Consider the following 19,159-nt stretch of genomic DNA (forward strand, 5'->3'; position numbering starts at 1 on the left):
CTCTCTCCCTCTGGTTATTTTACATGCAAAGGTTGAGACTTTGAGGGTAGATACTAAATAGTGCAGATGATAACAGAAGGAAGAGTTTGACTTTTATCTCATTTAGTTGACACAAAGTATGCTCCTAAGCGATGATATAGATTTTGAAAACTGTGAAACAAACGATGATGATGATATCTCCTTGTCCTGGCTCTCCTCATCCTTGTCTATCAAGAACTTAAGGATTAAGATATTCTCCTCTTCCGTTGATCTCTGAACCACAATTCCCGCTGAGTAACCCTTTTCTCTCATCATCAGACTAATCTCTGCCGGGAAATTTGAAATTAACGTCACTAAGTAGAACCAACCTTTCTCTGACAGCAAAATATGAACCACGGGCAAGATTTTGTCTAATACTGTCCTGCCATTTTACCCCTCCAGCCCAAGCAGAGGCAATACCTTCCATTCCAACTTCATATTCGGGTGTTGGCACATAAGGTGGATTCACCACAATCACGTCGACTGAGCCAGCAAGTCTCTTTTCTAGACCAGAAGCTATATCCGTATTCATTACCTATGCTATGCTCGAACGTCTTCGTAAGATCGAGGGTATATTTGGAAAAACGAAGAAGATTACAATAACGGCCGTGGGCAGGGGTTTATGTGAACGTCCACTCTTATTTGGCCACGTCATCATTGACGTATAACGCTGGTGCTGGTGTTTGTTTGGTAGTGACCGATCGTAGCAACCCCACTTGAGATTACTGACGGTAAAAACTTCAGACGCTACTCACTGTCACTGTTGTTGGTGGGTCTATGTAAAAAGCGTTTTTTTTTTTTTTACAATCAAACCTCGTATATTAACTTATCGGAGAGCCAATTAAGAACCGACGAGATTAAATAGAAAAAACAGAAACCTCGTGCTCTTGCACATTTTGCAAGTTTATTGGCACGGATATTATTCTCTCGAGGAATATATCTAATATTAAACTTAGCAAATCTATCTCTGAAATGAGTAAAATCCTTCAATTCTGATGAAAAGGTCGACCAATCCTCGATATTAGACGTCATCATTAGGAGGTCTAAACAATCCGTAGCAAAAAGAGCTTTGTCAAAGTCCAACACTAACAAGCACTCTATAGCCCAAATAAGGGTATCTAACTCTGCATGTAAAGGGGATAGGGTTCTGCGCGATCCTTTTAGTTCCATGTGCAGGATTCTATCACCTACAGACGCAATCCAACCATGCCCACTCCTATCCACCTTTGTATGCCAAGATCCGTCTATAAAGCATACAAGAGATTCTCGTGGAATTGGGGTCGAAGGTATGCCTGCTTCTACTACCGCTGGTGCTAAGTTTCTATTATTTTCTCTTCTCCAAACTTCTTCTTCTTGGATAGCTTTTTCCACTGTATCTTGTGAAGACTCAGAGATATTTTCAAACACTTTCTTGTTTCTTGCCTTCCAAATGTACCACATCACCCAAGGGAATGTCCGCAGATTTTGATCAAGTGCACCATAATCTCTACCGCTCCCATATAGAAAATCGAGGTTACTGTATAGGGAAGATGAGGGAAACACCATAGGATTGGTAGGGGTTGTCGATAAAGCCCACACTTGACGTGCTGGAGGGCATTCAAATAGCATATAATTTATAGTTTACTCCTGTGCTCCACATCTAGGACAATCCTTATCTCTACCAATATGGCGATAATGCAAGTGTTGGCATGTTGCCAAACACCCATTCACACATTGCCACACGAAATGCTTCAGATTTCGTGATGTTTTTAACTTCCATGCTTGCGCCTTGAGTGTCGTAACACTAGGTCCCTGAGGAGGGAGGTCACAAACGGGGGAGAGATGGCTCTCGCGACTTCTTATACAGACTTAACAGTATAATTCTCAGACTTTGTCAAGGTCCACAAATACCTGTCCCTCGAGGCATTTAAGCTCGATTTAATTCCCAAAATAAGGGTAATTTCTTTCAGGGGGAAAAGTTTCCGAAGACGCTGCATTTTCCACTTTTTGTGTTGAAATCAATGAAGGTGTTAACACAAATCAAGAGATTTCTCTCATTAGTTAACCCTTGTGGCGGCCGCGCTGACGTATCTAGGATCCATGGTTCAGTCCATATGCACATATTGAACCTCGAGCTCATGGTCTTACGGAGTCCGTACGAGAGAACATGTTTTGCCGCCAACATGCTCCTCTAACCATATAAAGGTCGATTTGATACTTGTATCTTTAATTGACTACAATATCGAAAGTATCTCCCTTTAAGAACTTGACTAAGGAGAGAATCTGGATATCTGAACAATCTCCATAGCTGCTTTGCCAACAGAGCAAGATTAAATTCTTCTAGTGGTTCGGAAGCATAGCCCACCTTCCGAGAGTTGAGTACACATTTGCTCCCATGAGATCCAATGTAGTCTTTTACTAACTGCTTTATTGCTCCATCAGAAATCGGCTATGGCGCTACTTAATTCTGAACATATAGCTTTTGGTAAGAGAAAACACGACATTACTTATGTCCGAATTGCTTGTGCCACTGATTTTATCATGACTTCCTTGCCTCCTTTAGAAAGGGATTTTGAGGTCCATAAGTTTACCCTTTTATGGAGTTTATCCCTCACGAATGCAAAGACTTGCCTTTGACCCATGAATATTCTCGGGGAGACCCAAGTATGTACCCATGCCTCCTTCTTGTGATATCTCAACAATAGATTTGATCTCTTGTCGTATATGGGAAGAGACTTTGGTTCCAAGCATGATGGAAGATTTGGAAAATTTAATTTCTTGTCTGGATGTCTCGCCATAAAAGCGGATTATATCGATAATTTCTTTGCATTGGTGAGGATCGGCTCTACAGAAGATTAAACTGTCATCTGCAAAAAGTAAGTGGGAAATCCGTGGGCTTGCGTTTGAAATACGTAATCCCTGGATATTCCCCTCTTTTTTAGCATTCTTAATCTGAGCGATTAGCGCCTCTGTACAAAGTATGAATAGATATGGGGATATTGGGTCCCCTTGACGAATCCCCCATGTTGGCATAATCCGTCCCTTGGGATCCCATTGATCAAATTTCGGTAAGAAACGGAGGTAATGCTTTGCATTATCCAACCCACCCATTTTTGATCAAACCCATTTTTTCCATCAAAACTTTTAGGAAATTCCATTCCACACTATCATAAGCTTTACTCACGTCCGTTGATATATCATGGTTTTTATGATTTTTAACCATGATATAAGTGTGCTTTTTGAGTCTTTTGAGTTGTCTTCTAGGTTGTTTTTGAGTCTTTATAGGATTATGTACTCATTGGCACATATGGAACATAATTGAGCTAGATAAGAAGATTTGGAGCATAATCAAGCATTGAAGCTGAGCTACAAAGTTGGGAGACGAGTTCAAGAGTATGCATCGACCGATGCAGTCACAACATTGATCGATGCAGTTCCCACAAGCCAATCAGAAGTTTTTCCCACGAGTTTTAGAAGATTTAGAAAAATTGCCCAAATTTTCCTTATTTGCAATTAAAGCCCCATTAGTGTAAACTAGTATATATAGGATTTTTATGGTCATTGTTTAGACCTAAGCTTTATTTTCCTGCAACTTTTGAGAGAGAACCCTGAGAGATTTTGAGAGAGTTTTTGGAGAGAAGAATCAAGACTCCTTCAGAAAAGATTCAAAATTCCTTTACTTCTTCTTCTAATTTCTTAATGATATCTATTTTATTCATGGTTTTTGTTTCATTAATCATGTCTGAGTAGATCTCTAGTTAGGTTCAGGGTTTTCATAGGGTTTTTATGGTTTATTAGATATGTTATTATTTAGGATTCTTTATCTTTTGTGATCTTCATCTTTAGTTGTTCTTAATACTAGATCTTTGATTAGTCATCTGGATTTAAATCTTAGTATTATTAATTGATATGAGAATATAATTGATTTTTCTGATAAAACCTTTGATGAGCAAAATTATTTCTTGCAAAAAGATTTGATTTAGTAATTTTGTGAACAAGCTAAACCTGTTTTCAAAGCTGGTTTTAACTTGAATTTTGCAAAGAGATTTGGATTTTCGGGTTTTAAACTTAGATAATATTTGCAGTGAGAACTGATTTATTTTACAAAAGAGTTTAGAGTTCTAGATCTGTTTTTAATTGATTGAATCTTAATTTATTGATTGATTTAATATTCCATAAATTCCTGAGAATTTTCCTAGACCTAGTGTTTTTAATTCCTGAATTTACAACACTTTAATTCTGTTTTTGCATTATTTTTAATTTAATATTTTGATTTAGCATAATTAAAAGATTAATATGTTTATTGTGTGATCTAGAGTCTCTGTGGATTCGACCCATAGAGTATTACAACTGCAAGGCTGTTAGTACCATTAGGGTATTACAATTTGAGCATATCATCCATCTTAATTGCCAAAAAAATTTCCCGGTTGGCCTGGTTGGAACAGAGGGCATGAAAATTTTCCTGAGCAATGAAGATATTATATGTGATTAATCTTCCTGCCACAAAGGCAAATTGGGTCTCAGATATAAGTTCCTACAAAAACGTTTTGAGTCGTAAACTCAAAATTTTTGAGTCGTAAACTCAAAATTTTTGAGTCGTAAACTCAAAATTTTTGAGATCACCTTATAGCTCAACTTATAGAGGCTAATAGGGCAAAATTTTGATATTTCACGAGGTCATTCTCCTTTCGGGATTAAACATATATTTGTTTCATTTAGCTTGCTATCAAAAATTCCAGAGCTAAAGAAGTTTTTCACCATCTTAGTGAGATCGTCTTTTATGGTTTTCCAAAAATTTTAGAAGAACAAGTAGTCATCCCATCCGGCCGGGGAGTTTTTCCCGGATTCAGGGAGAACAAAGCTCGTTTGACCTTCTCTTCTGAGATTTCTTTCGTGAGATGCTTGTTCATAGCAGGTGTGACCAATGTAGGTACATCCTTTATGGCCAATGTAGGGTCGCTCGCATTCGAGGAAGAAAAGAGATTGTCAAAATACTCCACCACTACTTTTTCTATTCTATCTTCTCTATTAACCCAAACTCCAAGTTGATTAAGGATGCCAGTGATTTTGTTCCTTACCCTTTTTTGTTTTGTGGAAACATGGAAGAATTTTATATTTTTATCTCCTTCTGCAAGCCAAAGTTTTCTACTTTTTTGGTGCCAATATGCTTTCTCTTCCCTATTAGCCATTTTAGGTTGACGAGAGTTTTCGACGAAAGCGTATTTGTAGATAGACCTATAATATTTGTGATTTGTCCTATAAGCTTCGCAAAGCCGCCATTTTAGGTTGACGAGAGTTTCTGACGAAAGTATATTTGTAGCTAGACCTATAACATTTGTGATTTGTAGGACGAGGGTGAATTAACACATCTGCACATGCGTGAAGTATGTGATATATATAGATTTGTTTAACGGGGTCTACATTTTTGGGATCTAATTTCAAAACTAATCCAACAGAATAAAAGCATAAAGTACATTAAGATACATTTGTCAATAATATTTACCATATGCCTGTCACTCTTATCTACTTGGATTAATGATACATACATTCATTGTCTTTCATGAGTATAGTATCACAACAAACCCAGCAACAAATCTTTACTATGTTGTTAATGGGGTAATGTCATAATAAGTGTGTTTTTTTTTTTTTATATATTCTAGTTGGGCGAGTCTTCATATCACCGTATTTTGATATTCATAATTTAAGTGTCAGAGAGTCTTTAGATGATTTTAAGATATACTTCAAGTTCCTATGAACAGTTGTGCTTTACTTGAATAATGGTTTGTGATCCACGTGGTTCTTTTTGTTTTTACGTTACGTTACGAGAAAACTAAGTCTTTATTTATCTTTTGTTCAAACAATTTGACTAATGTAACGTAAAAATATGTGATTTTTGTCGCTTCTGCTAACGGCCACACAAATTTCTTTGGGAATTGAGTTTTGTAAGTATTATTTTCTTTTAATTTACAAATTTTACAAAAAAAAAAAAGTTAAATGCTAACATAAATTTCAATTTTTTACTATAATTTAGTAAATTGTTTTTGAAAAGTTTATAAAATGTTCTTCTAAAAGAAAAAGAAAAAAAAAAAAATTCAAACTTTAAAAAGTTTCTATAAAGTGTTCCAATATAAAAATGTTTTTTTTCTTGAAATTTTCTGTAGATTTAAAATTTTGAGATATTCAGATTTACTAATAGAGACGTTAAGTATAACACTACTAGTACAAGAAGACATCTGAGTGATCGAAATTACTAGTACAAGAAGATATATATATATATATATATCTTGAGCCTTGAGGGGTATATACTGGACAGACAATTCATGAACATATAAAAAAAAGCCGTTGACTAAAGAAGAGAAGAGTAAAAAAGAGTACAGCTCAGCGCAGACGCATACCTTTTTCTATCCGAAGAAAACTCTGTCCTCCAAAAAATCGCCGGAGATTTTTTCATTTAATTCAAAAAAAAAAAAATATATAGAAAAAAAAAAGAAAGGTTTTACTTGGGGAGAAGACAGACAGAGAGAGTCCGTCGTAACTCGCCACCGTTGTCCGCCGTGAAGTCTCTTATTCCCCCCGTGTCCGATCTGAGAGTTTACTACTCTCTCAAGTTCTTTCATCAGTGCCGTATACTCTCTTTACTTTTTTTGATTTCGCTTTTCTGGGTTTTCGTTTTTTTTCTTATTTTCTGGTCGTTCCTGTTGCGTGGGCGATTTTGAAAAAGTGGTTTCCATGGGGTCGAAACCGTGGCTACATCCAGCTCCTCAGTATAAAGCCCTAGAAACCTTTTGGGATGATGAAGAAGATGCTCCTGGTCCTAGATGCGCTCATACTCTTACCTCGGTTGCTGCTACCAAGACTCACGGTCCTCGCCTTATACTCTTTGGCGGCGCCACCGCTATTGAGGGTGGCGGTTCTTCTTCCGTTCCTGGGATCAGTAAGTTTCCCTAATTTGAATTTTAAATTTCCTTTTTTTTTTTTTTCGTTTTTTTTTTCGGCCTTGATCTGGAGTTGCCTGATGCTGCTTGCGTTGCTGGGGTTGTTCTGTTTTCTAGGGTTAGCTGGCGTTACCAATTCCGTGCATTCGTATGATGTTCTGACTAGGAAGTGGACAAGGTAAACAAAGAGATTCAGTGTTGTTGTGTTTGGTTTTACTGTTTTCTTGCAAAATCCACATTGGTTTCATGGAAGATTGGCTATTTCCGGAATTGTGCAGGCTTAAACCGGCTGGTGAGCCTCCGTCTCCTAGGGCTGCTCACGCCGCAGCTGCAGTTGGCACCATGGTCGTTTTTCAGGTTCTTTTTCTTGTTTCTACCAATGCGTAAATGTCTCTGTCCTATGGGAATGCTTATGTTTGTCTAATTAACAGGGTGGCATTGGCCCGGCCGGGCATTCTACTGATGATCTTTATGTTCTTGACATGACTAATGATAAGTTCAAGTGGCACAGGTGAAAGATCCTTTGCAAATTTCCCAGTTCCGTCGCTCTTTGCTATCATCTATGTTACTGATGTCAAAAATTATTTCGTTTTAATGCGTGTTCAGGGTAGTGGTTCAAGGGGAGGGTCCAGGCCCCCGTTATGGCCATGTTATGGATTTAGTTTCTCAGAGGTATCTTGTTACAGTCACCGGAAATGATGGTAAGAATATGTCTCTTTTCATTATTCTGTTTCTATATGGAGACTTTTACTTTTCACTATTCTGTTTGTTTCTTAAAGAATCAAGATATCCTAACAATTTTTTTTCTTCTGTGTATGAACAGGGAAACGAGCTCTTTCTGACGCTTGGGCACTGGATACAGCTCAGAAACCATATGTATGGCAGAGATTGAACCCAGACGGTGACCGACCAAGTGCTAGAATGTTAGTCATTAAAGTGATTTGAATGGCTATTGCAGAACATCTGTTCTCCTGCTGATTTTTTGATATTTGATATGCTGCATAGGTATGCTTCTGGCAGTGCTCGTTCTGATGGCATGTTTTTGCTCTGCGGTGGAAGAGACACCTTGGGAGCGGTATGCTTTTATCCTCCATTAATCTCTTGTGCAGAAATTTGTAGACTTTCTTTTTCCAACATAGAGCTAAATTCATCTCGAATTTTTAGCGCTTTGCTTATGTTTGCTTTGAGATCCAAATGTTAAGATAGTTATGTCTTCAATTTTTTTTTTAATGAATTCTGGTATATTCCTTTATGAGTTCCTGTGTGTGCAGCCACTGGGAGATGCTTATGGGCTACTAATGCATAGAAATGGTCAGTGGGAATGGACTCTGGCTCCAGGTGTAGCTCCTTCTCCAAGATATCAGCATGCAGCGGTAAACCAAATCTTTCTTCAGTTTTGAAACATATAAAAAACTAACTTCTGAAGTGTTGACCAACTCTAGTATCATAGAGGACTGCAAATTGTAGCTTTAGAAACTGAGTTGACTGTTGTTTTCCATCTAAATGAAATGATTGATGAGACATTTGATTTTCATTTACAATACTATTGCAATGAGTTCCTTGATTGCCTTTGTTATCAGGTTTTTGTAGGTGCAAGATTACATGTTAGTGGAGGTGTTCTGAGAGGAGGTCGTGTAATAGACGCTGAATCATCTGTTGCTGGTAATGCTCAATGGCTGTTTTGTGTGGATTTTGTTTCACAAGCCTTTTCCGGAGATGAGGGTCCCTGTTCTCCATTTTTGCTCTTTCTAACTGTTTTGGAATCTTTCTTCTCCCAGTGCTTGATACTGCTGCCGGTGTATGGTTGGATAGAAATGGGCAAGTTACTTCTGCACGCGGCAACAAGGGGCAAATCGATCAAGATCCGTCTTTTGAACTTATGCGACGCTGTCGCCATGGCGCCGCATCAGTTGGCATCCGTATTTATGTGCATGGTGGTCTTAGAGGAGGTTAGCCTGATATTTTTCTTTTAAAATAACAAGATGCGTAAGTTTATTGCGGTACATATAGTCTTGTTGTTTCAAGATTCCTAACTTGGTCAAATTGATTCTTTGGTAACTTACAATTCTCATATCTCATAGTTTAAGTCAATTCCTTAAGTCATCTAACTATTTCTCAGTATTTGATGATTGCTGTAATTTTCTTTCCGCACAGATGTGTTGCTTGACGATTTTCTAGTCGCTGAAAATTCAACATTCCAGTCAGACATCAGTTCTCCTTTGCTAGCATCTGATAGAACCCAACAAAGCTCTACTCCTAGGTTTTCTTATGCTCCCCGACCTCCTACCGGCTTTGAACCAGCCACCCCCATGTCTGAGGGACTGAGGTCTATCACATTTCTTACACTCTTTTTGGTTTGTGCTTATCTGTGTCTAGTTGTTTGAGCATGACTTATCTTTCGTTTCTCTTTAACAATATCAGCTTGGACGAAAATTCATTGGAGAAATTGACGGAGGCTTCTGCAGCTGAAGCAGAGGTTGCTAGCTCTGTTTGGCGAGCAGCACAATTAGGAGCTGGTACTCTGGATGAACCCTCTACCTCTGATGCCAACTCGCCAACTGTAGAATCTACTACCGATGGTACTGAAACTGAAGGAGATGTCAGGCTTCATCCAAGAGCTGTACGTTAATCCCTAAAATTATATTTCTGTCTTTGTGTTTATTTTATTTTCTTATGGAATGTTTGTTTTGTGGCTTACACATATTGGTTGCTTAGTTCGAAATACTTTTCAATATAGTGAATGCTTTAATAACTGTTATATGATTATATCTTGTCTTTTACCTATTTGATTACCAAAGTATCTCATTTTTATAGGTTGTGGTAGCAAAAGAGACAGTTGGCAGTCTGGGCGGTATGGTAAGACAGTTAAGCTTGGATCAGTTTCAGAATGAGAGCCGGCGGATGGTTCCCATGAATAATAGCGATGTGCCGCAACCCACCAAGAAGTTCACTAGACAAAAGTCTCCTCAAGGCCTACATAAAAAGGTATCACTCTTGTGCATTCTTAGCATCAACCTAGACACTGTCAGAGTTAACACCTACTAATATGTTGTTGTTTGTAGGTCATTTCTGCGCTGTTGAGACCTCGAAACTGGAAACCTCCTGGCAATAGGAAGTTTTTCTTGGATTCTTACGAAGTTGGCGAACTCTGTTATGCTGCTGAACAAATATTTATGCATGAACAAACGGTTCTTCAGCTAAAAGCTCCTATTAAAGTCTTCGGAGATCTCCATGGGCAATTTGGTGATTTAATGCGGTTGTTTGATGAATATGGATTTCCCTCAACAGCTGGTGATATCACGTAAGTCTAAGCAAATGATTGAACAATGTGGAGTTTTGCTCAAAAATAGTCACTGAACCATTAAACGTACTTGCTTCAGGTATATTGACTATTTATTTTTGGGAGATTACGTTGACCGAGGACAGCACAGCCTGGAAACGATAACTTTGCTGCTTGCATTGAAGGCAAGACGGTGCCTCATTTCACATCACCCATATTACTAGTGTCATTCAAATTGTGCCTTTTGGTTTTATTGTTCTGAGACATTCCTGTTGCAGATTGAATATCCGGAGAATGTTCACTTGATTCGTGGAAATCACGAGGCTGCGGACATTAATGCACTATTTGGTTTCCGTCTTGAATGCATAGAAAGAATGGTACTTGCCTCTTTGCAGAAATATACAATTTCTTCGTCGCTAGCTTTTCTTCTTAGACTAAGCCTGCTCTGTACTTTTACCAGGGAGAGAATGATGGCATCTGGGCATGGACAAGATTTAATCAACTTTTCAATTATCTTCCTCTCGCTGCACTTATTGAGAATAAAATTATATGTATGCATGGTGGAATTGGGAGGTCAATCAGTTCAGTGGAACAGATCGAGAAGATTGAAAGGCCCATAACGATGGACGCTGGATCCCTTGTACTAATGGATTTATTATGGTAATCCATCCTATCTGGTCCTACTTTCATATTGATCACTATTTCTTACATCCCTGAGTCATACTATCATTTTTCCAAGTACAGGTCTGATCCTACAGAGAACGATAGTATCGAGGGTTTAAGACCAAATGCCAGAGGACCTGGTCTTGTCACGTTTGGGGTAAAACTTTATTCGCTCTTATTGTCGTTTTACATTAATATTATAATTGGGGGCTAGTCACTGAAGGCGTAGTCTTGATATTGCAGCCTGATAGAGTCACAGAATTCTGTAAGAAGAATAAACTGCAGCTAATTATTAGGGCCCATGAATGTGTAATGGATGGATTTGAAAGATTTGCACAGGGACAATTGATTACGCTTTTCTCCGCCACAAATTACTGCGGTGAGAAGAAACAAAACCCGTCAAAAAACTTCATCTTGTATCTATGTTTGTATTCTTGGATAGGCAAGAAATAAAAACATTGTGATACTTTTTCTAAACAGGAACTGCGAACAATGCGGGAGCTATATTGGTGGTTGGCAGAGGATTGGTGATTGTTCCTAAGTTAATTCATCCTCTTCCACCTCCCATCTTATCTCCAGAGAATTCTCCAGAACATTCTGGAGACGATGCTTGGATGCAGGTAACAGCACTTTTGACTACTTATTCTGTTTCAAGTAAAATTCAGATCCATACATCAACACCTTGACTACCATCACAAGAACACATTCTCCCAAAAAAGCCTTGAAACTTGATTCAGCCACAAACCGGGTAACCCCGCCCTTAGTGTAGGAGACTGTCTTTGTCATGTTCCTAGAAACATTTGGCCTAAACGAGAAACACATATAGTTCTGGAACAGTAAAAGGCATTTTCCTAGTATGTACAAGTGTAGCATAATGTCTTGTGTTTCGGCCACGAACTGAGCAACTCAGTCGTAGTTGGTAGTTAGTTATGTGATCCACAGATACTACTAATAAAGTCCCCAAAAATCTTCACTTTTCGCGTAGAAGAACGGACAGTCCTAGTAGAGTTAGTTTATGTAGCTACGAACCAGACACTGAACCCATAAGTGCACAATTTTAATCTGTTGCAGGAGCTGAATATCCAGAGACCGCCGACTCCAACAAGAGGCAGGCCACAGCCAGATTTTGACAGAAGCTCGCTTGCGTACATTTGAATCTGATTGTGTGTCCCGGTTTCTGCTTCCAATTCATGAAAGTAACAACCATTGGATTTTGGTACCAACTCTATACAAGTATAGCAAGATTTTATGTTTCAGAATTTGCAGTGTTCATATCCTCTGCCGCACATGTGTAATATATAACCCGTTATAAACCAGAGAATGAGAATGGTATTTTTATTTATTTCCCTCGTTGCTTTTCTTCTGGAAAAAAAAAAATATATACTCTTCATAGTGACGATGAGTTATTAAATTTCTTGTGTCCGAGTATGCATGTGAAGACATATTGAGTAGGATAGCCAAAAAAATTAGTAAACATAACCCCGCATAACAAACACGAAGTTATGAATTCATACATTATTGATTATATCTGATAAATCAAGTGTTTCAGAGGGCAGCAAAAGCATGAAGAGCTGATTGAGCGCTACGTCCAGCTTCAAGAAGTGAAGAAACTCCTTGTATTCATAGGGTTTGAATATACGCGGATGTTCTTCGTCGACAAGCTCTTCTGGTGAATCTATGGTGACTTCTGGTTTTGGAACTGAGAACAGCGCAGTCGAATACCTTGTCTCCTTTCCCATCATCATGACTCGGTGATATGGAGGAAACACTCGACCATTCAAAAGTGCCTTGCAACATTAACAAGGATACGGTTGCTTATTCTCAAATTAATTAAGTGTGCGTCTTAGTTAGGAAAAAAATAAAAAAAAGATGAAGTTAGGACTTACACATAGAGAATCTCCAACCATAACGAGGAAATGATCTTGAGATGGTTTCACTTTGATCCATTTTTCGTCTTTGGTCTTCACTTCGAGACCATTAACTTCGTGCTGATGAAGTATCGTGATCATGTTCTTATCGGTATGAGCACGCAAACATACCTTTGACTCCTCGTCATCAGCATCAAGAAGAGGAGGTGCTGTATACTCCATCATTCGAGGAGTATTATATGTAGAATTAAGATGTCCATCAATGTATTTCTCTAACCCAAAACTCTCCATTATCATTTTTCTCACCATTACATCCAATTCCGATAATTTCTCCGAGAACTGGTGTAACGTCTCGCTATTTCAAACACACAAATATTCGAGAAAATTGCGTTTATATATGAATCAATATGTTATTATTATGCAAAAATAAATAATAAAAAAGGTTGACTTCACATTCATTACCTAATACTCGTGTTCCCATGATCAGGCCATAACTGCTGAGTAAAGTCGTTGACCTTGTCCAAAACATTAGCGTCATCGATCCCAAAACTCTGGTAAAGATTGTGAGAAAGATACCCATGGAAGGGTTTCGTAGACACGTTTCTCTGTCTGGTCTGAATCGGCAACTTGAAGAGCTCTTCCACGGCTTCAAAAACAGACTTCCTAAGCTCCGCTGACACTTTGTCAAAGGAAGCTTGGAAACAACCGTAGTCTTCTAGAGCTTTACGGACATCAATCTTCACTTCATCCCACTTCGAGCTTCCTGGTTTTAGGGTTTTGTCTGAGAAATCGATAACTGGGAGATGAACAGAAACAGCAAGAGGAAGAACAGAGTCTGATGAATCCATTTCTTGATTCTGAGAATTGTTTTTTAGGGGTTCCTCTTTTTCGTTGCTTTTGTAAAATTGGCCTAATAAATCCCAAATTGGTTTTAGGAAACGTAATTCTTTAACTAGTGCTGTAGTTAGTATGTGATGACAGTTGTAAGCTGACTAGCTTATATAGTATTATGCAATTATTGCGTGTGTTGTCATATATGGCCACCATTAATATAACAACCGTTACGCTGATGCTTGCAAGGTAATATGGCTTAATGATATCATCAACTCTGAGATTCTTTTTGTTCCGTTTAAATTGTCTTCTTCGAACGTTCAACCAAGATTTGTATATTTCAACTGAGAACGACTCTGTTCCACTCGTTCTTTTACCAACAATTTTGGAAACAATATTGGTATTAACATGTTAATGTTTCATCGATCGGCCTTAATTACTCTTAACTACTATTATTTTTTCCACTCATTCATTTTTGGATTTTGGACTCGAAGCAGATATACAACAGCCCAATGGACTTAAATTGTTACATAATAGAAAAGCCTAACTTAGGCCCATGAATCACATTCAACCATATTTTGAGATTCAATAATTCAAAAAATGTTATACCAATCTCCAAAATCCACGAAAAGGCATAGTCCTCCTAGGGGTCTTGGGGAGTTTATGTAGCTATAAATTTTTATTAGCTACAAACCAGACACTGAACATATAAAATACACAATTTCATATGAATATCCAGAGATCGCCGTACTCCTCCAACACGAGGCAGGCCACAACCAGATTTTGACAGAAGCTCGCTTGCATAGATCTGAATCTGATTGCGTACCTGGTTTCTGCTTCCAATTCATGAAGTCAAATTGTAGTAACAACCATTGGATTTTGGTACCAACTCTATACAAGTACGTATACATATATACATATTAAACAAACCATCAACAACGAACTCAATTCATGAACACAAATTTAATATAAATACAACCTAAACAATACAAAAGATAAAAAGAAATCACAATAACTAGATACGATGGATGGTCTTGGTAGTGGTGTTGGATCTAGACATTTTGACTTGAACTTCGACATATGAACGTGAACCTGCTAAGTGTGAATGTGGGTCCAAACCATTGAGATCAGACATTCGAGAAGCACAAACCTTCTCACTAGTTTCTTTCGCTTTTGGTGTTGCCCAATGTGATTGCATAATTGTCCAAGAATTAGACATAATCCAATATGGTTTTGCTCCTCCATTCTTTGCATCGCCTATCATACCTTCGAGGTGACAACTTTTTCTGGAAAAAAACAAAGCAATCACAAATTATGATTATCATTAGAAACCATTTATATATAGAATATGCTGAGGAAATATAACACAATATAACACAAAAATAACACCTTAAACAATAAAAACCGTGTTCGTTTGTAAAAAGGAAGCACTTTTCTTCTATTACAGTTGATACTTGTGTATAGTGTTTAAACCTGCTCATTCAAGTAAATTACTTTATGAATTATAACTATGTGATATAATCAATGTTATTTTGAAAAAAAAAACCATACCATTTAGCTCCAGTTAGCTGAGAAGGATGCAGCACAGGTAATCTTGAACGATCCATATGTAGGTACACTGATAGAAGAAAATTCAGAAGTTATCATTCTCTAATTCTACCAAGTGAGACATTAAAACGTTCACATCAAAAACTTACACAACATATATATCGAAATGTGTAAAACCTATTAAGCAGAGATTAACTGAGATTGATAAACAATTCTAATCTAGATTAAGGGAAATTAACAAAGATTTGTAAAACCTAGTAACCAGAGAATGTGTAAACCAACTGACGAAGATAATTGAAAAAATCTAGACTACCAACAAGGAGATTTGATTGGAGATTTCAAGAACTGATTAGCAGTTTAACATCTGGATTTACTTCTTAAAAAATAATACCTTTCAGTGAGATCTATGGAATGAAAAACAAACCAATAGATCTTATAAAATGGAAGTGTCGTAGAGAACGATTATGAAAAGTTGAAGGAGATGGTTATTTATTTATTTTGGTCAAACTAGGATTTCATTCAAATTAAAAGAGTTCTTCCTCCTCAAGGAGAAGGTACAAATGGCTATCAAAAGTCCAAACAAACCAAGCCACTTGAGCAAATGGTAAAGCAACAACAATAACTAAAGCAGAAGCTAAACATAAATGAAGGGATAGATGGGAGCTAACAAGCTCAAACCATGGATAATGGGATGATGGGAGCTATCAAGCTCAAACCATGGATAATGGGATAGATGGGAGCTAACAAGCTCAACCAAAGTAGATTAGTTCTTGAATGGAGGAAACAAAGCCTCTAAAGACACTGATATTAGGATTTTTGTATGTCCTAGAAGGTTCAATTAACCTTATGCAGTTGTAATACTTAAGGTGTCAATCAAGTTGGAAAACTTTACTAACAATTAAGATGCAATCAAGAAATCACAAGTCAAGCCAATTCAAAGAGAGTGTTTGTCTAACAGTCCTAGAATGATGACAATACAAAACGAAAATGAGTCACAGAACTAGAAACGAGAATGCATGACAAGAAGCGAAAATGAATAAAAACATAAACGAGTCTAAGCATGAACTAAAAAGGCAAGAAACGAAACAGTCTCAGGAATGTAATACAAATCAGAAAGAAAGAGGTCCTAAGGATGGGAGTAATTGATGTCGGTGGAGTATCCTAGTCTATAGAGTATTTAACATGCCACAAGCAAACCATCCCTAAACAATGAACTCACTTCTTAGCTAATCCAATCTCTTGACAGAAGCTACTCAAACTCAACCACTTCCAAACCTAACTCTCGCTAGAGAAACATGATCAAGCATGGCATGAAAAACAAGTTCATTCACGTCAACAAACATCCTAGACAACTAATCTCTTAGGCTAGGAACGTAAGTCTCTGGCACTAGTTGGTCAGACATTTCATCGAACACCTTTTGGATGCAGAAATGTCTAAAACCCAGTTCCAATTGATCAGAGAGAAACTAGTATTTCTAACACTAGTACAGAAGGGAATCATACAAATCAAAGCTTAAACACCCTACATCCTAAGATCCTCCACCTAATCTATCCCATCCTCAAGAACTACTACATTACTCAGATCCGAAATTCATCATCAACAATACAAACTCAGAAAACATTGAAACAAGCATTCTTAGATAGATTAAAAAAAAATGAAGAACAACTTTTAGATGAAATCAAATGAAAATACTGAATAAACTCAAAGGTGTCAGTGTGGAAACGCACACCTTGTTTGATTCGGGGGCCACACATTGTTTTGTGAGCCCTGAAATGATAGGGAAAGGTGGGTTCAAGCGAGAACCGAACACCGGATATGGATTGGTCCGAGCAGCCAGCGGGCAGGTGATGTACCCGTACGGTGTGGTTCGCGGCATCTCGGTCATCGTCAATGGTGTTGATATGCCTACTGACCTGATCATTGTTCCACTCATGAAACACGATGTTATCTTGGGGATGGACTGGTTGGGAAAGTACAAGGCTCACATTGATTGTCACCGAGGGAGAGTAAACTTTGAGAGAAAGTGATAGACTCCTTGATGAGGATCTACTCCCAAGAACACACTTTGGAAGGTCTTGAGGATGAATGGACGAAATGATGAGGATGAATGGGTGGAAGATGAAGCGGAATGGAGAGATGATCGGCGGAGAAGGTGAAGAGGTGGAATTGCAGCGGATTGAAGGGGAGAACGAAGTGTACTTCTAAGAGAGATGGAAATCTCTTAGACTACAGGATTGATTACAACTTAGATATGACACACTAAGAAGTAAACAAGTTGAGAAGATATTACACACTTCTTTGATCAAACAAGTAAAAAGAAGATTTTTGATTGAAATGTTTGATGAGAAACAAATGAGAACTACATTGTATTTTTATAGGAGAAGGGGGGACGAAGGAGAAGAGGAGAGAAAGGAGAAATCAATGCCTAAGAAATCATGCAAGAGCATTAACAAAGTCAAGCTCATGCACAATGCCTAGAAAAATACAAATAGCAATAAATGCAAAGTTTGAACCAAAGAGAAATAGAAATTGGGTCAAGGCAAAGAGATGGGCCTTAGACCACGAAATGGGTGACAAAGAGGCTTGAAAGTGTCACTTAAGCCTCGTTAAAAACCTTGTCAAGAAAACCCAATGGGACAAAACTTGACAAGGGAAAAAGAGTGCATAAGCAACACTTAACCCTTCATCGAACACCTTGAGCTGTGATCATCGTTAGGATTGCTTGAGTCATGTATTCTTGCTTATTGTCCAGCTCTCTAAGTAGACCATTGACCTTGTTAGAGGACCCACCGGAACGATCAATGCTTCCTCTGATGCTTCCCCTGGTACAAGCTGCTCCTTCGATGCTTCCTCTGGTACAAGCTGCTCTTCTGATGCTTCCTCAGGTTCAAGCTGCTCCTCAGGTCCGTGTGGTTTGGTTGAGCTGTCCATGGTCTCATCATCCTCTCCAACTTGAAAAGGATTTGACTTCAAATCCGAATTATCTGCACAATAAGGAAGAAGATCAGAAACATTGAAACTGTCATTAAATTTGTACTTACCTTGGAGGTCGAGTTTGTAAGCATTGTTATTGATCCTTTTGAGCACTTTGAACGGTCCATCAATCTTTGGCATTAGTTTTGACTTTTTTTTTCTGCTGGAAATTGTTTACTCCTCAAGTGTACCATTAGTTGTTCTCCAACCTCAAAGATCATCCTAAAACAACCATTGGATTTATGATCATGCATCAAAATATCTCCAATTCCGGTTCTTGCAAAGACTTTGGATGAAAGAACTGCTGAATCTGGGGCCTCCTCTTTAGTACTTAGCTGTATAGTGACTTGGGTATGATTTATGCTCATCATGATTAATGGAAGTGGATCCGGGGGTTCTTCTTGGATCAGTATGAAGCTGCTGATATCTTGGTGCTCATCTTGATCCAAATCAGGTGGCTTAAATAGTTTGTCTTCCACTTTCTTTTCAATTTTTCTTATGCGCTTCATGGTTGCTCTAAAACCTGTATTTGGCTCTCTTGACAAAGACAAGCGAATCATATCTGTCTAATCTTGGATAAAAATATCCTTGATAATAAAAATACTTATCTTATGACAGTTTGGTATGAGCACATGTGTTGCATCAGGTGGTTCATCTTTGAGCGTTGAGAAAACTTTGACTACTTTTCCATGCTCCGCAAGATCTCCTACATCAAAAGGAAACAATTTAGGCACATAGGAAAATATCAAACGGATATTCATGTAATTTTCATCAAAATAGAGTTTTAGAATGGAGCATCCTTTGGCGATCGAAGTAGTTTTCCTAAGATACTTCCAGCTTCTAACTCCGAAATGATAAATCATTTGTTGGCATATATCTGGTGGTTTCTCCTTGATTTGAACAGAACATGTTTCTTCTCTAAAGTACTTATGCTTCTCCATGTAACATGTTCCTTTCTTAGCAATCATGGGAAAGAACAAGTGCATTATACTTGAAATAGAGAAATCAAAAACATGATCTTTCACGGTTGGTTTGCAAAGCTCATTGAACAATTTAAACTCAC

General features: G+C 37.9%; 2 protein-coding genes and 1 pseudogene across 3 annotated transcripts; 1 reads left to right on the top strand and 2 right to left on the bottom strand.

Annotated features, from left to right (window-relative positions):
- Positions 1 to 102: 102 nt before the first annotated feature.
- LOC104709778 (uncharacterized) lies at positions 103 to 550 on the bottom strand. The gene is made up of 2 exons (XM_010426338.1): positions 439 to 550; positions 103 to 353 (listed from the first exon to the last, which is right to left on the bottom strand). Exons 1-2 carry the CDS (start codon positions 548 to 550, stop codon positions 103 to 105), a joined length of 363 nt encoding a protein of 120 aa, XP_010424640.1.
- Positions 551 to 6,232: 5,682 nt separating this feature from the next.
- On the top strand, positions 6,233 to 12,131 carry LOC104707779 (serine/threonine-protein phosphatase BSL1). Its single transcript, XM_087461960.1, has 22 exons — positions 6,233 to 6,621; positions 6,719 to 6,931; positions 7,050 to 7,110; positions 7,211 to 7,289; positions 7,364 to 7,443; positions 7,539 to 7,633; positions 7,756 to 7,855; positions 7,938 to 8,007; positions 8,204 to 8,305; positions 8,513 to 8,594; positions 8,711 to 8,881; positions 9,087 to 9,258; positions 9,354 to 9,552; positions 9,747 to 9,917; positions 9,995 to 10,233; positions 10,313 to 10,397; positions 10,491 to 10,589; positions 10,673 to 10,872; positions 10,957 to 11,032; positions 11,119 to 11,254; positions 11,356 to 11,495; positions 11,947 to 12,131. The coding sequence occupies exons 2-22, from the start codon at positions 6,727 to 6,729 to the stop codon at positions 12,028 to 12,030; spliced, it is 2,646 nt and encodes an 881-aa protein (XP_087318086.1). The 5' UTR covers positions 6,233 to 6,621; positions 6,719 to 6,726; the 3' UTR covers positions 12,031 to 12,131.
- A 99-nt stretch (positions 12,132 to 12,230) lies between these two features.
- LOC104707780 (putative 2-oxoglutarate-dependent dioxygenase AOP1.2) lies at positions 12,231 to 13,706 on the bottom strand (annotated as a pseudogene). The gene is made up of 3 exons (XR_015563961.1): positions 13,206 to 13,706; positions 12,762 to 13,098; positions 12,231 to 12,662 (listed from the first exon to the last, which is right to left on the bottom strand). The product of XR_015563961.1 is annotated as a putative 2-oxoglutarate-dependent dioxygenase AOP1.2 (transcript).
- Positions 13,707 to 19,159: the final 5,453 nt, after the last annotated feature.

The sequence above is a fragment of the Camelina sativa genome, chromosome 8, assembly GCF_030686135.1.
Source record: "Camelina sativa cultivar CO46 ecotype springtype chromosome 8, ASM3068613v1".
Taxonomy (NCBI): Eukaryota; Viridiplantae; Streptophyta; class Magnoliopsida; order Brassicales; family Brassicaceae; genus Camelina; species Camelina sativa.

What these genes read in the sequence shown, in the direction of transcription:
- LOC104709778 (XM_010426338.1), bottom strand. Translation starts at nt 550, where the DNA reads ATGAATACGGATATAGCTTCTGGTCTAGAAAAGAGACTTGCTGGCTCA. An exon ending in ATATGAAGTTGGAATGGAAG is followed by an intron (nt 354 to 438) that starts GTATTGCCTCTG and finishes TTTTGCTGTCAG; the next exon opens with AGAAAGGTTGGTTCTACTTA.
- LOC104707779 (XM_087461960.1), top strand. Translation starts at nt 6,727, where the DNA reads ATGGGGTCGAAACCGTGGCTACATCCAGCTCCTCAGTATAAAGCCCTA. An exon ending in CGCTGAATCATCTGTTGCTG is followed by an intron (nt 8,595 to 8,710) that starts GTAATGCTCAAT and finishes TTCTTCTCCCAG; the next exon opens with TGCTTGATACTGCTGCCGGT. An exon ending in CTCCGCCACAAATTACTGCG is followed by an intron (nt 11,255 to 11,355) that starts GTGAGAAGAAAC and finishes TTTTCTAAACAG; the next exon opens with GAACTGCGAACAATGCGGGA.